A 25323-nucleotide genomic window follows, 5' to 3' on the forward strand; every position below is an offset into this window, starting at 1 on the left:
TTTTCAAGGCTGTACTAGCAATTGTATTTTTCCATATCTTTGGGTGACTTATGATACTGGTAGTCTAATATTACTTATTTTAATTTTTTGATTATAGTTTTAACACACAGCCATAGCATGTTAAGCATTGTTAGTGCAAAACAGAATTAGGAAACACAACAAGAAAGTAAAGAACAGCACACAAAATTTACTTTCTTCACCACACAAAAGTGCAAGAGCTGAACTTTATCAGTGACATAGTATACATAATGGATAAAACTGTAAATTCTGTCCATACCTCGTTCCCTTCCCCTTATGAACCACCACTCACTAAACAATATACTGTAGTAATTTATGCTTATTTTGTGTAAAACTGACTCTGATTTTATTTGTAGCATAAATTAAGAAGTACTTCCTATGCAATAGTAAAAATTTTTTTGAGAGCATAAGTGCAGTAAAATAATTGTATCCTTGGGAATGGTTTGGGGAGAGTTTTAAAGAAATAAATTATGATTTATTAAAAACTGTATATATTTAAATCTTAAATAGTTTAAATATTTTAAAATCAGTACATTTTGTAGAATAGACATCAATAAATTATATGTAATACATTATTTTGGACGATTTTTTTTTACAAAAGAAATTATGTAGTATTGTATCTGCTTGATAAAATGCCTTTGAAAATATCTATGATGCACATATTCTTTGTATAAATGATGATTCAGATCAGAAAATGAGAAATGACTGTTTATGGACATTACATTGCTGGCTACTCTGAAGTATGGGATAAAGTAACAATGATATGCTAATACATGTATTGTTGACACTTATTACTTACACTTATATTTAACTATCTCTATATGGATATATTTGTTTCCTGTGCAGTTTAGAACAGTTCCATTTACATCATACTGGACACATTTTCAATTCAGTCAACATACGTCACTCTTCAGTCTATCAGCCACATGGCTACATTCTCCCCAAAATGAAAGGGAACATTCATTCATTGCAAACCATCCTGATGCACTCAAGACATGACACTGGTATCTCAGTTATAACCCAAATTTGTACTTAAAGTCTCAGTACATGCCACAACTGTGTTTCCTACATATTTAGTGTTGTGGTTCAGCTGAACTTTTGTTTTGCAGTGACACACTTCCACTAGTAGTAGCATCACTGTTCAAAGTATTCTTCAGACTAGAACCCATTTCAGTATCCAGCAAATCATTACTTTCTGATGTGGCAGGTGTGTCCAACTCTTCCAACAAAATGTCAGTGAGATTTCCATTCTCTTCTACTAACTCACTGGGAACACTTTCAACATCTGTGGAGTATTCTGTAGTTGATGTGACTGTCACATCATCAGTAGTTGTTGACAAATCTGTTGTTGTAGGAATATCAGCTTTTGTTAGGAACAGCACATGGTCAATGTAGTACATTGTTCCCAAATTGTAAACAAATACTTCACTTTCCACAATATTTGCATCATTTACAGTGATGTTATCTGCAATAAAAAAGAGTTAAGTGTATTTCAAAAACATTGCTTTGAGTAATGTAGTACAACAATAATGAAACATGATAGCTGACAAAAAAGGGCATATAACTACAAATAGTGTACTGAAATTCCGAAAAAGTGGAAATGTGTTGATAAATGAGACGTGTAATAGGTAGTTACCAAAAACTAAGTGCAGAAAATGTCCAAAAAATGCAATCGAGCAAAGGGCAGTGGGGCATTCATTCAGTGTTATTTTCTTTCAGTAGCAAAGATCCACCTGACATCCTGGGCTACCAAAATAAGTACATATTAAAATAAAATTGATATATGAATTAATTCCACTGACAGACTACTAAGAAATACATATATAATACATGGAGAGGACTCAAAATTTAGTAGTTTGTTTACTGGCTTATTTTGGTATGCAAACACCATGTGGAGAAATTTTTATTTTTCTTCTCAATTACACAAAGAACAGTTCCCAGTGTACTACTATGCAAACAAAAACAGCACTTCCAATTTTTTGGATTAATGTTGTACATTCTATTTTTTCACATTTTAGTTTATGTAATACAGATATTAATTTTAAATTCATTAAGGCTCTACCTTTTAATAAACTTTGAAGAATCTAACAAATAATTCAAGTAGGTACCTATAAGGTAGGTAGTACTTTGAACACTCACTGGCTCAGCCATTAGACAATCTTATAAAAAATGCATTAACTTAATTGGTTAGAAGATCAGTTTTTTTGTATACCAATCAATTGCTCCTTGCTTCAGCTATATATATATGAAGTGATTACTTTTACACCTTTCATTGTTTATATTCTATCCAGGACTTTTTCCTGTCACTTTATCTTGCTTTTAGAAACGTAAAAATATTTTTCAGTGGCTTCTGTACCTGATACGATCATGGCTGAAGTTTCTTTCAAGATATCAAACAATATTGTCCTTAGAGAAGATCAGAACGCGCACGCGCACGCGCACGCGCACGCGCACGCACACGCACACGCACACGCACACGCACACGCACACGCACACGCACACGCACACGCACACGCACACGCACACGCACACGCACACGCACACGCACACGCACACGCACACGCACACGCACACGCACACGCACACGCACACGCACACGCACACGCACACGCACACGCACACGCACACGCACACGCACACGCACACGCACACGCACACGCACACGCACACGCACACGCACACGCACACGCACACGCACACGCACACGCACACGCACACGCACACGCACACGCACACGCACACGCACACGCACACGCACACGCACACGCACACGCACACGCACACGCACACGCACACGCACACGCACACGCACACGCACACGCACACGCACACGCACACGCACACGCACACGCACACGCACACGCACACGCACACGCACACGCACACGCACACGCACACGCACACGCACACGCACACGCACACGCACACGTACTGTGTGCTGCAAAAACTGTTGATTTATCACCAGCCTTATTGGCTTTGTACTATTAATTATCTAATTTTTGTATGTGCTCTGTTGTACATTAAATAAATATTCTAAGCACAAGAGAATCTTTTGTACAAACATTAAGTAATTATGAAAGTTTTAAAATTAAAGTAAGAACTTTGTAAGCAGCAAATTAAAGAGAAAATATTGTGCTGCCAAGAATGGAATAATGTGAAATTATGGGTACTTGGCATAACACTGAACAAAAACTATACATCTTATCTCGTTAGTAGAGGTAACAGTGCATGGCAAAGTGCTGTGTTGAAATAGTTTTGTTACTTTAACTACATATATTGCACTGAATACTATCTCTGGACTCTTTTTGACTCACTGAATCATAATCACATTTTAAACACACAATAAAGTTAAAGGATCAAGAGGAGCATACATTACTCTTTTAAACCAGCAGCTGGATTATTTTTAACTTTCAAAGAAAAATAGGTCAAAAGAATCAGATCATAAATACATATGATGGCACAAAAGTGAAAATTTCTTCTTGCTGGTACCACTGTCTATTGTAAATATGAAGTAGAGTTTCTTTCATCAGTTAAAGTAGTTGTATCCAACACATCTGGTACATCCTTAACCACAACAAAAATTAAATTAGTAATAAACAGACTGCCAAAATCTTCAATTAATATTTTCGAAGTGCATCTTAGCAGATAGGCTGCAGATCAGACCTGCAAGAAGTGACGGACATTCTCAAACAGCAAGCTCCAGCTACTTTTGATGAAATAATGTTACCTCCTACAACCACCAGAGAACAAAAGAACAGCACTGTCTTATTAAAAATTAAACAAGCTTCTGAAACACTGCTCCAGTAAAATGTATAGAATACTGAGCTACATCCTCAACTCAGCAGTGTGCCAAGATATATTCTCAGAGTGTATGAAATATGCCACAGTAAACACTCTTCAAAAAGGGGGATTTATTTATTTACTTATTTGTCCATATGACACTCTTTTTAAGTACATATATTGTACACAGGATGCCTTACATGTGAATAATTACAAACTAATTTAACTTCTTACAGAATTTTCAAAAGTATTTGAAAAGTAGTTACATGTTAGGATTGTTGAAGATCTTTAACTGTTCAGTATTTTAACTAAAAGAGAATTAGGTTCTCAGAAATATATGATGACTAAACAGGCAATATTTACATTTGTGGAAGTTATCTTTTAGTCCCCAAACAATAACAGTTCACCAGTGGATATCTGGTGTGATCTGACTAAAGCACTGGATTGTATGGGTCACCAATTGCTATTAGAGAAAGCACACTAGTCTGGCATTAGGTGCCCATTAGGTGACACATTGAAATTCTATCTTACTAAAAAGAAGCAGAAAGTGATTTTGGGAGCTTTGGATTGCAGATTGAGAGTAGGTGTCACATCAGACTGTGGTGTTAGTGATCACAGAGTCCTGCAGTGTCCACTCTGCATCCTTTACTGTTTCTGATTTGTACTAATGTTCTTCCTGCAGCTGTGAATAGCATTGAGTGGAAATTTACCATGTTTGCAGATGACATCAGCATCATAACATAAAATTGCCAGTCACCAACAACAATGTATCAAACATCTTGACTCAATTTAATATCAGTTCCCTTTAAGCTAACATAATTTTTATGCTGTTTAGATCATGTCACAAAAACCCAGAGGAATAAGAGACACTCGATAACCCGCAGTTTCAGAGAGTTGATAGTGGCAAGTCCCTGGGCACTCAGACTGAAAGCTTTACCACCTCCATTAAACTGTGAAGAGATTGAGCTCAGTAGCTCTTAAATTAAGAATCCTCCCACATATTGGAAACCAAACAATTTAAAGGCAGCTTAATTTGCTTGTGTGCACCCTGTCAGGTCATATGGAATTAACATGGGGGGGGGGGGTGATTATTGGATTATTGTCATCTGTAGAGTAAGTTCAAGAACCTCCCATCATAAATTATAAAGGGCAGTCAAATGAAAATGAGACAGATGGAAAAAGTAAGTAAACTATTTATTATTTCAATAGCAATCACTATAACTTAACACATTTATCCCAATGTGAGACAAGATGGTGAAAGCCTTTATGAGAAAATGTTTTCAGTTGTCTATGGAACCAGGATTACACCCAAGCACGAACCTCTTAATCTGAAGCAAATCGATGGCCACAAATGTCCTTCAAGGCTCCAAAAATACTGGAATCATATGGGGAGAGTTTGAGACTGTATGGAGGAGTGTAAGGGCTTTCCAGCAAAACTTCTGCTGCATACTCAAAACAACCTCGGCAAAATGTGGGCCAGCATTTTGTTGGCAGGTTGTTTTGACTATGCTGAAGAATCTTCACTGGGAAGCCCTTACATATCACCCACATAGGCCTTATCTCTGCCAATGCTATTTCCACATTTTTGGAGACCCAAGAAAAGATATTTGTGTCCATTTATTTGCTTTGGATAAAGAGGTACACTCCTGTGTTCAATCATTGTTCCACAGACAACTACAATCTTTTTCCAGGAAGGTACTGTCTCATAGTTGGATAAATTTGATAACATTTATGGTGATTTATTTTGAAATAGTAAATTGGATACTTACTTTTTTCCAATGTTCTCATTTTCATTTGACTTCTCCCTCATATTTACCTAACTAGTAACATTCGCCCCTATTTCAACATATCTTTCTCTAATATACTTTGTTATAAAGTATTTCACTCTTTTTGAAAACTCGGCAGTTTGTATGTGTGACACTAGACATAGGAATGACACACACACACTATCAATTAAGAAATCTGTCCCTGGTGCAGAGAGGTGCTTAGTATGCTGGTGCAAAGATTTTCAGTCTTCTTCCCACTGAACACAAAAACTTCAGAAATAGTTAACACCTTTTCAGAACTAAACTACATCATTTTCTCTTGAATCACTCAATCTACTCTGCTGATGAACTTGTGAATAAAAGCCTATTAGAAGAGATATAGACAAAAAGCTTCATGATTTTCAAATGTTGACTCAAGTGTTCCATGTAGGTTAGGTTATTCTCTTTCAGTCATTGTGTAGTAATGGTATTTTTATTGTATATGTACTGCTGAAATGATTTGAGCAATAGTATGACAACAACTATCCCTGTTCTAAACAAATCATTATTGAAGAGTCAAGATGAGAATGATTTTTTGTTTTATTTGTTATACTGTAGTGTCTGTTGAAGGAAGGAAGATTAGGGTTTAACACCCTGTCAACAATGAGGTCATTAGAGATGGAGCACAAGCTCTGATTGTATCAAGGATGGGGAAGGAAATTGGCCATTCTATTTTAAAGGCAACATCCCAACATTTGCATGGAATATGTTTGTGAAATCATGGAAAAGTTAAATCTGAATAAATGGATGTAAATTTGAACCATACCTCCCAAATGTTAGTCCAGTGTGCTAACCACTATTCCACTTCACTTGGTAGTATCTGTTTACCAGTAAATTGAAAAATAATGTAAATATATGTCATCATGATCTTGACATACTCTGCATCAATGATGAACTCACCTCTGTATGTATCCATGGAACATTAAGTAAGTAAATAAATAAATAAATAAATAAATAAGTAAATAAATCAGTAAACCCATCACCATTCAATTAGCTAAAACTGAAGTGAAATCTATCTTTTTCCTCAGATTTTAGAATGCTTAATAGCATCTGATGTGTTGTCAATGTATAGTAGTATGTAATAGATACAGTTACCATAAAAAAAGGCTATGCAAGTAGGTGCATAATACAGAAAGTTAATAAGCATTGGCACCAAAGTCCAGAATTTACCTTCATGTCTTCTGATGTGCAGTGTCTTATTCCCCAAAGTAAGGAACTGTTTACCGTCAGTGAGATCTCTTTTGTAAAGTCTGCCCTTTACGAAGTGATTGAGCAGAACCTGAAATCCATCTCCAGTTGAAAGATAGTTGTTTGGCATTTTATCAATTCCCAGACGTTCAAATGCTTCATCAGTTGGTACAAAGAATGTGTATCCTGAAAAAATAAATAAATAAATAAAATTTTGATGCATTGATAATTGAAAATTTTCACTTATTTTGATTTCAGTTTTGTGTATTATTCATGCATTTGGGGCATGTGTTCTGTAGTGGCAAATATTTTGTACATCAAGAAATCTGTATCTGGGTAGCTGAAACAATGATGTCATACCTAATTTCCATAAACAATCATTTCAAAAATTAAATTAAAAAGTAAACAAAATATGTGTGACAGAAGCAGCACTTGTTTAAATGAGAACAATTATAAGAATGTGGAAAAGGCATCTCAGCACTACAATGTTGACTGCACTAAAGCATTGTATGTAGTTTTCTTTACAGTTGCGATATATTTTCCCCAGGACCATTTTATATAAGTTTAAAGAAAGCTTCCTTTCATCAGACAAAGTGGAAATACTGTCTTAAGCCAGTCACCTTTTCCCCATCACCCATCTAGCAATAACCTTTCAGATATATTCAGCTGCATCTTCTATTTTCAAGATCTCTGGCATGATTAGAGTGAGCTGTATTTCACCCAAGTGGATTTTCTTGAACCAATGCTGACCTGCTGAGGAAAGATACTTTTGTTTCTTCTTTTGTTCCTTTAATATCTCCTTAGATCCTGCAACATCTTGTACATTTGTTTTTTATCCATTTTTGTCAATAGGAGAGACTTCACCTTTTCCACTTATGTGGAAAAAGTGCGAAATACCAAGGCATCCAGATGAATGAGAAGCTGTGGTGGCACCAGAACATGGATAAATAAACCAAAAATTTCAGTTGTGGCTATTTTCAGTTGTAATTTTCACACTGTGTTGGCCTGTGGACAAGACTGCTAGCACACGGACACACAATACAGTCAAATGAAATAATTATCTGTGACAGTGCTGCTAAAGTCAGTAACTATTTATTTCGCTGAAATTTGCTGCAACAGGAATACATTAAATCAAAAAATTAACATTCTGCTTAAGTCTTTTCAGTGACCTAGGGATTCCTATATTCAAGTTCAAATACATTTTCTTGTCTGCTAATGGTATCTGCATTTAATAGTAAGAGTGAATTCAAGGTGAAGTGAAAATAATTATATGTGGGCTATGTCTCTCTAGCTATGGTTTGCTACGTAACTTTTTATTCATGTGTAAAATGTTGTATAGGTCACCAGCAGGAAAGTAAAAAAGGACCTTACTATAGTCGAGATGGCATAAGAAGGTCCCTGACAGGTTGCAGTGCTGTTGCAAACTTTCACCTATGAAGTACCAATGCCTGCAGGTAAAGGTAGTAGCCATCTTAGAGATCTGTGACAACACTGCAGCATTGCCATGAACACATTTACAAACTTGCATTACCTTATTGTTAATGTAGGCCAGAAAGCTGCTGCACCAGCCACTGCAACTGTCAGGGATCAATTTACACCAGATAAACTATAGTCAATAGTTCTATAATTTATCAGAATATCTGGACTCAAGTATGTAACTTTCTAGCACTAATGTTCACGTTACACAGGTCTTTACTTTTTCAGCATTTATACAACCATGAAAGTTCTTCAAGACCAGTGAAGTCCCATACATAAATGCTTAGTTTGATGTAAAAGTTCAAAGCAGCATTGGGTTTTTGTTAGATGAAGAGTAGTAGCATTTTTCAAAGTTTCTGCTTTTCTACTAATACCAGTATATACGAGGGCTATCCACAAAGTACATTACGTTTTGGAATTAAAAATAAATAAATAATTGGAAATTTTTTTTATTGTATACAGATGAAAGCCACACTTAAATACTACTTTTCTACATAGTTGCCATTTAAATTAAGGCACTTATCGTAGCGATGGACGAGCTTGGAAATTCCTTTGTCGTAAAATTCTGCCGCCTGCGCCCTCAACCACGTGGTTACCTCTGCTTGAAGCTGTGCATCGTCATCAGAACGCTGCAGAGCCAACCACTTCTTCATTGCTGGGAATAAGTGGAAGTCACTCGGTGCCAGGTCGGGACTGTACGGCGGATGAGGAAACAACTACCACTTAAAAGATTCGAGAACTTCACGAGTGGCATTTGCCGTGTGGGCCCAGGCGTTGTCTTGAATCAGCAAGATCTTTGAGCCCAACTTTCCCCTGCACTTGTTTTGTATTGCTCTTCTGAGGTTGTGCAGAGTTTGGCAATACCTTTGGGAGTTTATTGTAGTGCCTCTTTCCAGGAAATCCACAAAAATCACACCTTTTCTGTCCCAAAAGACAGTCGCCATCACCTTCCTTGCCGACATTGTCTGCATGCATTTCTTGGGTTTTTGGGGGGAATTTGTGTGCCCCCACTGCATTGACTGCAATTTTGTCTCGCAGTTCACATGCTTAACCCATGTTTCATCACCAGTAACGATGCGATCGAGTAATGAGTCGCCATCTTTCTCGTAAGCGTCCAAAAACATTAACGCAGCAGCCAATCGCTGATTTTTGTGAATCTCTGTCAAGATTTTTGGTATCCATCTTGCACAAAACTTGTGGTAACCAAGCTTTTTGGTAATGATTTCGTGCAACCAACTTCGTGAAATTTGTGGAGAACTCAGAGAGTTCCGTTATTGTGAAATTACTGTTTTCACGGACCGCAGCATCGACTTTTCCGACAAGTTCGGCAGTCACTATGCTGGGTCTTCCACTTCGCTCTTCATCGTGAATGTTAGTTCAGCCATTTTTAAATTTTATGACCCATTGACGCACTCCACCTTCAGTGATTATGTTGTCCCCATACACTTCACAAAGCTGCCGATAGATTTCTATCGGTGTACAGTTTTTTGCAGTCAGAAACCTTATTACAGCACGCACTTCACACTTTGCGGCATTTTCAATTAACGCTGACATTTCAGACTGTCACAGTAACTCAACGGAGTACAACACGAACCTCTCACTACCACGGCAGGATGCCGACTGAGCTGCGGAATGCCATGACACCAAAATAGCCGCGCTAGCCCCGCCCCTAACGGACACAAACAAAAATGTAATGTACTTTTGTGGATAGCCATCATACATAAAACTAGTAAGATGGCCAAGAGAAAAGTTGATCACCCAATGGCACAACACACAGCTGAGCACAATGAGCAACAAGCTCAATTTCAGTGGCTGTTTCACAACCTGGGCCATCTGGATCCTCCTCTCCATCACCAGTTTTTCTGAACTACGCAGATGGGAATTATCCTTACAACTCATCCTTCACTCCTGTAACCCTGATGATCCCAATCTCTGTTAACTGAATGCCTACATAACCTCCACCCAAATGTATCCCCTTCCTCTGTCCAATCACCTCTACCCAACTCATGTCTCCACACAACTTTCATCATGAACTGCATATCACCGGCTACAGTATCTGTGCATCACATACCTAGCATATACACCTGCCACCCCTCCCTCCCACATTCCTAGCCAGCAAACCATTTCCTCCCTTTGAGCCACTAACTACTGACCCCCAACCCCTCCTCCTGCCTCTCCCACCATCTACCCTCCATATCCAACCTGACAACCCACACCCCAACCACTCCACCCACCAAGCTCCTATTATAACATAGTGTTGTCCGGCCAGCACTATGTAAGGGCATAGTCATGTGTGTGCACATGCATTTGTACTCTTGAAAAAGCACTGATTCCCAAAAGCTACCAAGTTTTCTCTAACTTTTGTGTGTTCCTGTCAATGATTCAACACTTATGGTACTCAGTGACAAGTCTCCTTCACTTCTGAAATGTGCAACCTTTATGTTTTGGTGTGTTTACATAGAAATTAAGTTGAAAGTAAAAGAGCAATGTAGATTTTCATTACACTGTCCAGCCATCTAGTACTTGATTGGCCCTTCCATCTGGTGGAACACAATCTGACTCATTATTCATTTGGACTTCCTGTCATCTGTCATTCTCTTCGTATGTCCTGACCTGCATATTCTTTGAGATTTAATAAATTTTGCTATATCTTTCACTTGTATAAGCTGTCTTAGTTCATTATTCTACCTCTCTCTCCAATCCTCTGCGTCTCTCATGGGCCCATAAATTTTTTGCAGGGTTTTCCTTTCAAATACAGTTAGGTTGCTCATATTTGCTTTTGTCATTGTCCACATTTCTGACTCATACATAATAACTGGTTGCACAAGAGAACAGTTTACTTTTTTGGCTTTTCTTGTAATCAGAGAAATCTTGAACAACTAAGTTTGTGTAACAGACTGTTTCCTGCTTGTATCCTTTCTTTAATAAACTACCTCTTAATATTAAGACTGTTTAAGAGAACACCTAAATAATCGAAGCAGTTGACTTCTTTAAAACATTTATTAGATGGCTTCAAGACATACAGTGGTGATCTTGCCTGAGAATTGGACATTACCATGTTTTTGGCCTTGTCCTCATGTACCATAAGTCCAGTTTTTGCTCCTTTTGCTTACACTGTTTTAGTAGCTTTTATCATTATTGTTCCTCACTTGTCTGTCTTTTGTGTCAGAATATGCAATGCTAAGTTGAACAGGACTGCAGAGAGAGCATCACCCTGTTTCACTTCATCTATAAAGTCAAAGCTCTTGGAACTTTGTTCTTCACTTACTTTTGCCTTTGTGTCTTTTATTTTTAACTCAACTAATCTTCTTAGCTTGTCAGACACACCCAGTTCTTTTAGTACTTTATACAATGCTGGCCTATTAACACTGTGAAGCACTTGCTTAGAATCAACAAACAGGAAGTGGAGATCTGGTCAGAACTGCTGCTATTTTGGCAGGAAACCACACTGGTATTCTCCCTTTCTTATTTATAGAGCATATTATTCCAGTTTTCAAGTCCTCAGGCATGTATTAATTATCAGTGCATGTATTTCAGATATTTGAGGATGACTCCCAGCTATTTTTTTGTTTATATATCACTGATTCCACCTCCTGCATTGTTGGACTGTTTCCTTCTTCCTTTCCATCTTCTCTTGCCTCTTTATTCTCCTCCTGTTTTTGTGGATTTCTTGCTACCTGGTCTGAGTTTGTACTAAGCATATCATCAAAACATGCAGCCCTTCTCTGCAGTATTTTTGGTCATCTCTGATCATCTTACAGTTTCTATTTTTACAAGCATTTGCTGTTGGTGGAAAATTTCCAGACTTCATTTTCATGTTTCATTCTGTTCCTTGAAATTTTGTTTTCAGCCATTCCTTTTTCTTTTTCTTGCATATCCTATGGGCATTAGACCTTAATTCAAAAAAAGTGTGAGATTCATACACTTGTAGTCAATTGTAAGAGCCTATACTTAGGTGTCAGTGTTCATGCCAGCCAGTTAGCATGAGTTAGGTTGCAATTCATTACATTTCAGTTTACACACACACACACACACACACACACACACACACACACACACACACACACAAAGAAAAAAAACTTTTCCAACAAACTTTTCCAACATGAAAATAAATAAATATTAACAGTTGAAGAAAAAGTTTTAGTTAAACATATTTGTGAGAGGTTGTCAGGAAGTTTTAATAACCAACTAGAAAAATGTAAAGTTAGAAAATTAAGTTTTTGTTTGTTCACTGGTGCACAACTGCAACACTTCCACTGCTGCCGAAAATAAGCTGCTGCACAATACCCTACTTATCAATGGGTTTCACATCTTTGCTTTGGTTGTTATGCTACCATACTGTGGCACAGGTATTTCAATGTGTACTAGGATTGCATGTGTTCCTGCATAGAAACAACAAAATTATGTAAATATTTTTTTTTTAAGTGAGAATTAAAATTTTATGACTACCCCTCATAAATGCCTACCACAGTAGTAAACGCAAAGTAAGGAGGATACTGCAGAATGAACTTTGAGAACAACGGTGATTTTCTCTGAATCAACAATTCAGTTAAGTGAACTACATCTGTGTATCTCACTTTTAGATGAATTTATATTTAGTGAATAAAAATTCAGATCTCTCTAAATAAATTACACAAATAAAATACACATTCTTGAGGGTTATAGAAATTTGTGTCTGCATGAACCTTTGCCTTTGGTGACCTTCATCCCTTTAATAGCAATTGACTCATTATGTCCCACCTCTTTGGTGGCACCTTTGAAAAAAAAAAGTGTGTTTGTAGTCACAAAACTTAATTTTTTGTTTGTCAGTTGCACTGTTTGTAGTCTAACAGACTAATTACTCACTGCAGCTATCTAAAAATGTATTCATTATTACTTTGCTACACTATTTGTATGACTTTGCACACAATGGTAAGGAGAAGTGGGTTACTGAGTGGTGTCACAACTGTCATCATAGGAAAGCTGGACAGGAGCTGAAAAGATTAGCAAACAAGTTATCACAGGAAACAGAAGATTTACTTAAATTTTATTTCTGCAGGTTTTTGAAGACACATTACAAATAATACTGCAAGAAAGAGTCCAGCTTTCAATGTCAAAAAGGACAAGGCTCTCTGATCTAAAGCATGAATGGTGGCATCTGAGCCAAGACTAGGCAGCTAGCATCACAGAGCAAAATGGCTCCGAGTGTGAGTGGGCTGTGTGGCTGCCACTGGCCATCCTATATTGTAGTGGCAGAGGGCACTTTTAGTCTAGAGCTGCTGGAGGTGTGACTCAGAGCACGTGTGCCATTGAGTCTGCCAGATGCTGCACAACCACTATCTGTGACTGACAAACTTGCGATTGCATTGCCAACTTTGACACCAGTAGGCTGGTATCAGTATATGATATCACAACCACCATATGTTTAGTACACTTCCATGTTATCAAGTTTAGGGAATTTTGAATGACTGATGTGGCTGAATACAGTAACTGGTAAAACTATTGCGTTATCGATCTATGTCTTCCAACCCCATCTACTATTGTTCGTAGATGGATTCATTTGGACCTTGCTACAGTTAATGTTTCTGCTTGCTACTAGACAACCCACCTCGTCGGGAGTCACTTCTGCTTTCCTAATATGTGTTGCAGGTGTTGCTGAAAATTCCTTACTTTCTTCTGTAGGTTTCACCCAAAACTCAGTCCCTTACAAGATGTGAATGAAGATGACTACTAACTTGGAGAGATGAGTGTTGTGGTACTGTGCTAAGGATGTCCCAGCAGTTTTAATGTTATCACATTCTACATTTTCTAGCCATTCTGTTTATGTATATGGTTTAGATGATTACAATGATTTTACATAGGGGACCTTAGTGTTCCATCTAACTAAAAATGTACAAGGAAAAAAACACCGCATGCATTGCATGTATTCTGCCATTTAAGTGACTGTTTCTGGGTGTGTAGTGCACATCTGACCCATCCAGGGTTATTTTAGAAGTCCCCAGTATATGGTGCATGTCAAGGATTCTACAGCTGAGCTCATAACACAATGTCAGTTGTGTTTACCATCCACTTGGCTCTAGACAATGGACATGCTGCAAAGTGGCAGCTAATGCATTGAGACTCCACAATTGATTCTAGCTGTCTTCTCGAATTTTGCCCACCTCTGAAAAACTGAACATAGTCTGGTATACTAAGAAACATTGACTGCTCATATGAGCAGTGATCTGCACCTCAAAGGAACCATTGGTCTTGTATGATTCTAGGACTGGGATAACCTCTTCCACCGAGCTGACAATCCCCCCCCCCCCCCCCCCCCCAGGACACAAACTGAGCACATGTTTGCTATGTTTAACTCCCACAGTGCTATTTTCCTAAGAGTGATTCATGCAAAAGATCTGATCTGGTTACAGCTTCAGCTGTATCGTATCCCCTGTGGCTGCCTGGATGTCAATAAACAACAACCACTGGTTGAGCAAGGGAAGTGGAGCCTGGTGCCTCTGTCTCTGTATCAGTATCATAATAGAAGCAGCTATTAAGGTCTGAAATGTGTTTGTAACAACAGGAGACTATTCTACAACTACTTGGTCAGCACAATTAGCTGCTGTCATATACACCTGGTCAACAGATGGCAATAAAGTTTCCAGCAGTCCAGGAACAGGAATCATCTCCTCTAAGATCCTACAACAGTGAGAATCCCTAGCCATATTTGCTGATGAGAGCTAGAAGGGAGCTTGCAATGACAAAAATAAATAATTAATTACATTAAAGACTGATGCTGAATGCTCCCACACTGCCGCACTCTAGAAACTGAATAGTAAAATGCATAAACTTCATACTACAGCAGCAAGGGCTTTTATATCATCATCATCATCATCATCATCATCTAATGTTATAAAATGACATTACCTGAACCAGTGATGTGTGGAGCCAGATCAGCCAAATTTACAAATCTGGTAATGTGTGTAAATTGCTCTTTTTCCTCCAGTGCAAGAAATGCATGTGACAAAAACTGGGAGCCAAACCACGGGAAGGCAAGGAGAGGTGGTGTTTCTTTATCCCTATTTTCCATGTGAAGTCGCTGCACTACTCCATCATTAACAAATAAAACTTCTCCAATGAACATTATATTTCCACCAGACACAGGAGTATCACCATTTACAATAGCTGCTCCATTCACAGAAAGTCCAGAATTTTCTGAAAGAAAGTAAATCATATGTAAATATCATAATATACAATAACAAATTGCTCGCGTACATAATATCTCTCTCTCTCTCTCTCTCTCTCTCTCTCTCTCTCTCTCTCTCTCTCTCTCTCTCTCAGAGAACAAGTAACACTAGTTGTACGTCAGTTAAAGAAATGAAAGTCACCTGTACCAGAATGCATGAAGGCAGAAGTTATGAAGCACTGGAGGGTAAGACTGCACCTTACTTGGCAAATATGTTGCAATGGATAAACACATATCAATGGAAATCAGCACAGGTCTTCACTATTAATAAAGGGGGTGGTAAGGATCCCACATTGGTGATGTCCTACCAAACAATATGCATTTTGATTAACCTGGAAAAGTGCAAGAGAGATTGCTGTCCAAGAGACTAAAGTAGCTAAGAGAAGAGAGGGGGTGCAATGAAAATCATCATCAGTTTCAGGAAGAGAAATTGATGGAAGTGTGATCAATCAGGCACTGAATATTATAAAAGAAAAAACATATACATGTACACTGAGGGAGCACTGTGTACTCTGTACACTGTTGGAAGTCACAGGGGCATTTGGTAATCTGTAGTGGCCTGCTTCATTCTCACAGGTGTGTGGCTTGCAACAGTTTAAGGTACTATTTCAGAATGGCCAGGTCAGACTTTATTTCACAGGTAATGTTATATGGTCCACTTTATTCTTGGTCACAGACCATACTCAGCATATCCGTATAGGATTAAACAATGGAACAATGTGTGTGACTACAGACAGCTTGGATCACCAGAGCATATCACCATCGAGTGTGCAATGCACAAATAGAATATTTTCAGGTATGTTCAACAATGTAAGCCAGAAGGTGTCACTACAGTAGTTAGAATTTTATCTGACAGAGACACATGGAAACCATAAAGATGGAACTCAGCTGATGTCCAAGAATAACAGTGAAAGGAAAGACAGCATGAACTGACAAGAAGGGACAGAAGAGCAGCTGAAGAACAAGGAAACAAGGAAGGATCAGTTTAGATAATAGAATGCTAATCTGAGTACAACTAAAACAATCTAAGAACTTTGTGGGTGTATGCATGATGTCACAGGAGCAGAACAAGTAATAGACTAAATAATTTTCAAGGTTAACAGAATCTATTGATGGATGTAGATAAACAGTATTTTTCTGATTCAGCATTACTTACATATCCCAGGAAACCTTGTATGGTGTAAATTGTTAGAATTCCTTCAAAAGATAACCTTAAGTAACATCAAATAGAAGTAGCAACACTTAGATGGGTGAGTACCCATGCAAGATTGCTCTAGGTTTAGATATAGTTTCAATTTAGTTTAATATAAACAATTTATAATGTGCCTCTTCAAGGAAATTACCAATACAGTACGCCACAATTTTATGTAACAGCAGAGAATTTATTCTAAAATTACAATATACCATTCTTTTTCTTTAGTAGTTAGCAGGATTTGCCATAGCCACTCATTAGAAAACATTTTATGTGATGGAAATAAGTAAATAAATAATACATAAAGTGACACACATGGTCTAGCATACACACTTTATGAGAAGATGTATTATTTTTGTTCGTACTGTAATTCCTTGCTTTTAATTAGTAGTAATTAGGAATAAGACAAATTATTTGACAATGTATTGTATAAATGTTGAGAGATCTCATACTGGCAATGATGCTTAGGAAAGTAAGTTTAACAAATTACTGTATCATCTTATCATTCACCTCCATTTTAACTGCCTTTGAAGTGATCAAACACATGCTTTGCAGTAAAGGTAACTGGATGAATCATTCTTGCATTTAGTGGTAACTGGTGCATTTTTTAGTTGTTTTGTAAGATTTGTTGGCTACATTAATCGTCTAACAACAGGTGGTTTCTTAGTAGTGACTCTTATAAAATTTGCTATGAAGCATTTTTATAAGACCACAGTAGAATCAACTAGGAAGTTACAATCCTTATACTTATTCATGGTAGTGGCAAACAAAGTGTCTCTTATATTAATTCATGTTCTGGCCAATGTCGGTGACCACGATGCTGCTTAACGTAAGTGGAAGGATGAATAAAATGACTTTGGCAAGGAGAAATTCCTACAATATGTATTGTATTTTTAAACAAATGTATCATTACACACATAATTGTCATAAGTATTATTTGTAAAAAGTGTTAACAGAAGTGATACATTTATAAACTAGTTGTTCGTAAACAAATAAATAAATAAGGAAGAAGAAAGAAAAATAATTTACTTACCTTCTTTAGAAAAGTGAATTTCACGCCCTCCCAATGTTACTGCTGTTTGCCCATCTTTTATCTTATTTTGACGTAGGTTCCCTTTCACAAAGTGGTTGATCATGATACTTTCTGTGAATTCTGGCACAGAGAAGGGATAAAATCCCCAGTCAATAGGATGCCACCTTTGGAAAGCATTGTCGATTGGCACAAACACTGTGTACTCTTCACCTGTAATGGACAATGTGTTAAGAACAATTGACATGTGTATTTACAAATTATTACTGGTAATTATGATTTACACAAAAACTGCCATTTTGTTGACTGTAAGACACAAAACAATGAAATTTAAATACTGATGGACTATAAAATGATTTGTGCAGTACTTCCTTTTTTTAGTATCATAGCAATATTATTCTATCTGTGTGATGTGGGTCTTACTTTCTAGCCCAAGTGCAGAACAGGCCTAGTGTGACAAATTCCCCATAGTTGTGAGCTACATACACAAGACAACAATGAATAAAAGCTTAGTAATATTCCTATTATGATTGGATGATCAAAGGAACCAGACTACTAGGTTATCAGTAGTTTTCTCCTCAGATAGACAGGTCTACATGACCATAGATCAGACATGGTCTACCACAAAAACCGAGGGGAAGAAAACTTTAAAGTCTACCAATGGTCAATGAAGGCTAGACAAGGAACAAAAAAGAAGAGGGGATATAGGAAGAAAGGCAGGCAAGGTGAAGCAGCTGGAAGCCCACATAATTAGAATGCAATGATTATATATTATATGGGTCGCTTAGAGGAAGCCTTCTTGGTTACCCAGGCCTGCCAACCCAACCAACAATTAAAGGGAACAGCCATGGGTACCAGGATGGCCCCCTCGTACGCCAACCTATTCATGGGTCGCTTAGAGGAAGCCTTCTTGGTTACCCAGGCCTGCCAACCCAACCAACAATTAAAGGGAACAGCCATGGGTACCAGGATGGCCCCCTCGTACGCCAACCTATTCATGGGTCGCTTAGAGGAAGCCTTCTTGGTTACCCAGGCCTGCCAACCCAACCAACAATTAAAGGGAACAGCCATGGGTACCAGGATGGCCCCCTCGTACGCCAACCTATTCATGGGTCGCTTAGAGGAAGCCTTCTTGGTTACCCAGGCCTGCCAACCCAACCAACAATTAAAGGGAACAGCCATGGGTACCAGGATGGCCCCCTCGTACGCCAACCTATTCATGGGTCACTTAGAGGAAGCCTTCTTGGTTACCCAGGCCTGCCAACCCAACCAACAATTAAAGGGAACAGCCATGGGTACCAGGATGGCCCCCTCGTACGCCAACCTATTCATGGGTCGCTTAGAGGAAGCCTTCTTGGTTACCCAGGCCTGCCAACCCAAAGTTTGGTACAGATTTATTGATGACATTTTCATGATCTGGACTCACAGTGAAGAAGAACTCCAGAATTTCCTCTCCAACCTCAACTCCTTTGGTTCCATCAGATTCACCTGGTCCTACTCTAAATCCCATGCCACTTTCCTTGACGTTGACCTCCACCTGTCCAATGGCCAGCTTCACACGTCCGTCCACATCAAACCCACCAACAAGCAACAGTACCTCCATTATGACAGCTGCCACCCATTCCACATCAAACGGTCCCTTCCCTACAGCCTAGGTCTTCGTGGCAAACGAATCTGCTCCAGTCCGGAATCCTTGAACCATTACACCAACAACCTGAAAACAGCTTTTGCATCCCGTAACTACCCTCCCGACCTGGTACAGAAGCAAATAACCAGAGCCACTTCCTCATCTCCTCAAACCCGGAACCTTCCACAGAAGAACCCCAAAAGTGCCCCACTTGTGACAGGATACTTTCCGGGACTGGATCAGATTCTGAATGTGGCTCTCCAGCAGGGATACGACTTCCTCAAATCCTGCCCTGAAATGAGATCCATCCTTCATGAAATCCTCCCCACTCCACCAAGAGTGTCTTTCCGCCGTCCACCTAACCTTCGTAACCTCTTAGTTCATCCCTATGAAATCCCCAAACCACCTTCCCTACCCTCTGGCTCCTACCCCTGTAACCGCCCCCGGTGTAAAACCTGTCCCATGCACCCTCCCACCACCACCTATTCCAGTCCTGTAACCCGGAAGGTGTACACGATCAAAGGCAGAGCCACGTGTGAAAGCACCCACGTGATTTACCAACTGACCTGCCTACACTGTGAAGCGTTCTATGTGGGAATGACCAGCAACAAACTGTCCATTCGCATGAATGGACACAGGCAGACAGTGTTTGTTGGCAATGAGGATCACCCTGTGGCTAAACATGCCTTGGTGCACGGCCAGCACATCTTGGCACAGTGTTACACCGTCCGGGTTATCTGGATACTTCCCACTAACACCAACCTGTCAGAACTCCGGAGATGGGAACTTGCCCTTCAGCATATCCTCTTCTCGCTATCCGCCAGGCCTCAATCTCCGCTAATTTCTAATTTCAATTTGCTGCCGCTCATACCTCACCTGTCTTTCAACATCATCTTTGCCTCCGTACTTCCGCCCCGACTGACATCTCTGCCCAAACTCTTCGCCTTTACAAATGTCTGCTTGTGTGTGTATATGCGGATGGATGTGTGTGTGTGTGTGTGTGTGTGTGTGTGTGTGTGTGTGTGTGTGTGTGTGTGTGTGTGTGTGAGTGTATACCTGTCCTTTTTTCCCCCTAAGGTAAGTCTTTCCGGTCCCGGGATTGGAATGACTCCTTACCCTCTCCCTTAAAACCCAAATCCTTTTGTCTTTCCCTCTCCTTCCCTCTTTCCTGACGAGGCAACCGTTGGTTGCGAAAGCTAGAATTTTGTGTGTATGTTTGTGTTTGTGTGTCTATCGACCTGCCAGCGCTTTTGTTTGGTAAGTCTCATCATCTTTCTTTTTAAATATATTTTTCCCACGTGGAATGTTTCCCTCTATTATATATATATATATATATTTTTTTTTTTTCTCCCCTACTTGCAGGCCTCCCCCCACCCCTGCCCATCACTTACCTGAGGTAACCCACTCAGAAACTGCCTAGGAAAGACTGGCAACACAGACAGGGAAACAGAAGCACAGATAGACGTAAGACTAACAAGCTGAACAGACCATGCGAGAGAGGCAGGAAGAGTAAAAGAGCAGACAGGGTGAGGGCTGAGGTGGGTCACCAAGACAGTTGCAGCCTGGTCTGGTAGAGGAGGCACCAGAGTGTTCTGCCAACCCCTCAGTGGGCTGATATGGTGAAGTGGGCCTTCCTTAAAGAGAGTGGTAACAGGCCCCCTTCACAAATAAAACAAAACTAAGTCAGCCACTGAGGCATCACCTCATAAAACTAGGCATAGCAACTCTGGGAGATTAAGACTCCACTGGAGGATGGCTGGGTTGGGACAGTTTACAAAATGTTGACCACCGCCAAACAAGAACCACAATGACAGTGGGGTGGGTCCTTGTGAAGGACGAGATGACCATGGGTCAGCCAAGTATGGCCAATGTGGAGCCAGCAACATCCCTGGTGTCCACAAAGGGCTGGGGTCCACTTTGCTGGAAACAAAGTCTCCTGAAGGGCACAGCAGGAGTCCATGAAAGGACCAAGGAGGCAGATTATGCCCTATGGTGACCTGCTGCCACTAGCCGAGGGGCTATGACATCAACACACACCGGTTCTGTGTTCCGTGGTATGACCCGGGGCCTCAGGAGGTTCCAGAGTTGCTGCCTCAGCCACATGAGTGGAGCAGGCAGGATATGGTTGTGTGGAGTTCACCAAAATCTCTTCCTCCTTGGAGCACTACTACTAATCTTTTCTCTCCTTGGACGATTCCAATGGCTTCTCTGAATCAGTTTCAGGCAATGATGGTGATCATGAATCCCTGTGACCAGCAGCCTGTGGGTACTTCAGTCAGTGGCTGGCGTACAGTTGTAGACCAACAGAATCCTTGGAAAGAAGTGTCCCAGGGAAGGAGAACTGTCTGCAGTTGGGAGGTGGGGCCAATATCCCCACTGGGAGGGAAGCCAACAATCCCAAAGTGGTTGTGGAGGGAGCAGCAAGAGGAAAGCCCCCCAACCATCAGGGAGTGGGGGGAGGGGGCAGACAAGATTTAGCAGCCCTGTGGACCCACTGTATGAGGTGTAATGAGTGGTAGTACCATCACCAAAGGGAGTGACAACATTGTAGCTGCAGCATATGACACTGTCATACATGCTGTGTGCAACTACTCATCCTTCTTCCTGGCCTCTTGACAAGTTAGTTTGACCACAGTCTTACTTTCTTCTCTTTCTGGAAAATGGCGCAATTTGGTGAGCGGGAAGAATGGTGCTTTTCACAGTTAACACAGGTGGGGAGAGGGGCACAAGTGGCATTTGCATGCAGTGGTTACCCACAATTTAAACAGATGGAGCTAATGTTGCAGCACAAAGACATGTGCCTGAATTTCAAACACCACATGGGGGGGGGCCTATGGTTTCACCTCACATCAGTATACCATCATCTTGACCTTTTCAGGCAATGAATCACCCTCAAAAGCCAATACGAAGTAACCAGTAGCAACTCTGTTGTCCTCCGACTGCCCATGGACACGACAGACAATGCCATCATTCCAGGTTGACATGTAGCTCATGACCACATTGCAAGAGCAGGTCTCTGTGAAAAATGATGCCCTGAACTGTATTTAGACTATTATGGGGAGTGACAGTCACCAGTAGGTCACCCGACTTCTTACAAGTGAGCAGCACTCTTGACTGGGCAGGGGATCCTTTTTTGATAAAAATTGACCCACTTTTCATTTTAGGAATGGCTGCAACTTCCTCGAACTTTTATATGTTCTCCACTAATAATAAGGGCTTTGTGGTGAAGAAGGAATCCTCATCAGCCCTTGTGTAAACCAAGTATTGCAGGGAGTATTTCTCTATGCTACTTAGCTCATGCCCCCCTCACATCATAGCCAGGGAATGGAACATTGCATGGTTTATCTATCTGCATCAAATGAAGACTTTCCTTCCATAGAGACTGTTGGGGCCATATGACCACCAGGAGGAGATAACTTCATCCACTTCATCTGTGGATCATTCGCCATGGTGCTACCCACTCCAAACGGGGGCTCTTTCCATGGGCGCGACCCAGTGTCAGCAAGGGCTACCTGCCCAGTAATCCATTGCTCAGAGTCCCCATGCCACAATCATGATGAGCACATACTACATGGCATACATGGGAAGTTTTCAGCTCAGGTATCAACTGCATGATCCCTACATGGTCAGGGGGGCCACCACCACGCAGGTACTTTATGACCGCCCCCACAACGGCATGGCTAAATTTTGAAAATTGGTGGTAGGTCAAACTCAACAACGAGCCCATCCATTAACTGAATGAAAAGTTGTAGGAAACACTGGGCATGGAAACTTTAGTCCCAGATCATAAGGCATGTCCAACCAGTGTCTACACCAAGAAAACCATCTAATGGAGAGGCAGAGGAGGAAAGGGATAGTGGAAGTATAAGCTTGCATCATGGAAAGGAAGTAATGCTGAAAAGACTGGGGCCCTGTGGTAGCCAAGGATATTCTCACAGAAGATTTAGCAGCAATGTTTTTTTCCCCAGTGGAAAACAATGGTCTTTAAGCAGGGCACAGGATAGATTTATGAATGGATTTTTAAATTTAGTATTTTATAATATTTCAGTAATTGTACATATTTTAAATATATATCTGTTTATTTGCATATAAAAACTATAGATTCCACCAGTAGTAGATTTATTCATAGATAGGATAATGGTAGTATTTAACATCTCTGTGTACATTTTATTGCCAAACACTTCAACATGTATTTCACGTAACGACCACAAGAGTAACATCAAACATTATGGCTGAAAGACATGTTCTAGAGTGGACACTACATATTATCCTGGTTAGAAGCTTCTGCACAACAAATGCGTTCCCCTCAATCATGAGTTATCCCCAGAAAATCTTGTCTTAAGACATTAGTGAAAGAAAATTGGGAAAGTTAAGTCAACTTCCAGACATTTTCAGTCTCCACTATCTTATATTACCCATCATCCAAAAGCTGCATGGTGTAGATATTTAAGAATATCTGTAATATGTGACTTCCAGTTCAGGTTCTTATCAGTATGAATACCTAAAAATTTAGAATACTCTGTTACATTTATTGATTTACCTCCATGCATTCTTTGTGATAATGTGGTCAGATCACCTACAATATTGAATTGTATATACTGTAAATACATAAAGCTGCAACCTGTCACTTTTTTGAATAGGTAACGCATCAAAGCATGTTCCATCTTCGTGTCACAGAGCCAGCAACCAGCAATATGCAAGAAAGTTATTTAACTTCCAGAAAACCATCAGAAGATGAACCTGAAAAGGTCTGAAAACCATTTCATGGAATAATAACTACCTATTCAAAAAAGTGACTGGTTGCAGTTTTATGTATTTACATTCAGTTAACAGTCATCTGTAATGGATAAGCTTAATCTGTATGTAGTGTATCTTATCTAAATGCAGTGACAGTCCATTTGCAGAGAACCAATTATTAAATTTCAAGAAATTTTTATATTTTAAAGAGTCACTTCATTAGTCTTTATTTATTACTTGTATTATCAGCAAAGGGAGTTATTCCTGCTTTTTGGATACATGATAGAAGAAAGCAACTGACAGTGCCCCACTGCAGACTTAATGAAGGTCCCAGAAAGTGGAGAAGGTGGCTAGACAAACTATGGACAGTGTTCATCACAGGCAAGGTTATCATCAGGTGTGCCCCAGGAAAGTGTGACAGAACCACTCTTGTTCTCTATACATAAATAATCTGATGGACAGAGTGAGCAGTAGTCTGCAACTGTTTGCTGATGATGCTGCTGCTGCTGCTGCTGCTGCTGTGTAGGGAAAGTGTCTTTGTTGTGTGACTACAGGAGGATATAAAATGACATACAGAATTTTTCTTTACTGTGGTGAATGTCAGTTTGCTCTACACATAGAAAACTGTAAACTAATGTAGATAAGTACAAAAAACAATCCTGTAATGTTCAAGTACAATATTGGTGGTATACTGTTTGACACTCGTTCATTCTCTCGGCTTCTTTGGGATGTGACAACCTCTTAACACTCTCACTGCTTGCCTACAGTTCTTGCTGTTATGTGCAGTTTCCTACTACCAAGGGTTGGCTGGCTGGCTTAACTAGTTCTTCATTTATCTTCAAGCCAAGGTTTGTGTCAATTGGTCAAATGCTGGCACAAAGACTTTTCTGTCACTTTATTTTCAAAGACATAAATGGTGGTCATCCTCTATTGCTCAAGCTCCATGCTTACACACTATATATCAGTACTGGCCTGATGACTGTTTTAGAGTTTCAGCTTGGTTTTCCTGGTCAAGAGTTTGGAGGACAGAAGCTTTTGGAGAGAAAAGTAAGCTTTATTTTCATTCTATAGTCTAGTTTGGTATTTGAATTATCTTCTAATGCAGTCATTTATGTGTATGGCAAGCTATTTGAAGTTGGGAGTGTTCTTGAAAGTGTAGTTCTGTATGTGAAGATTATCATGGTTTCCTGTTGTACGATCCTACACATTTCCTTTGCTTCACTAATTTTTACATCTATTTTCATGTGGTTTCATTTAGTTTCTTGA

General features: G+C 39.6%; 1 protein-coding gene across 1 annotated transcript in view; it reads right to left on the reverse strand.

The window, feature by feature from the left end:
- Positions 1-1003: 1003 nt before the first annotated feature.
- The window catches only part of LOC126162862 (transforming growth factor-beta-induced protein ig-h3), a 330320-nt gene continuing 306000 nt past the window's right edge, over positions 1004-25323 (reverse strand). The window contains exons 4-7 of the mRNA XM_049919639.1: positions 17697-17906; positions 15153-15440; positions 6774-6977; positions 1004-1483 (exon numbers count right to left, since the gene is read on the reverse strand). Of these exons, the coding sequence (XP_049775596.1) occupies positions 1092-1483; positions 6774-6977; positions 15153-15440; positions 17697-17906 (1094 nt within the window). The 3' untranslated portion in view covers positions 1004-1091. The remainder of the gene's footprint in view (positions 1484-6773; positions 6978-15152; positions 15441-17696; positions 17907-25323) is intronic.

This window comes from Schistocerca cancellata, chromosome 2, assembly GCF_023864275.1.
Source record: "Schistocerca cancellata isolate TAMUIC-IGC-003103 chromosome 2, iqSchCanc2.1, whole genome shotgun sequence".
In the NCBI taxonomy this organism is placed as follows: Eukaryota; Metazoa; Arthropoda; class Insecta; order Orthoptera; family Acrididae; genus Schistocerca; species Schistocerca cancellata.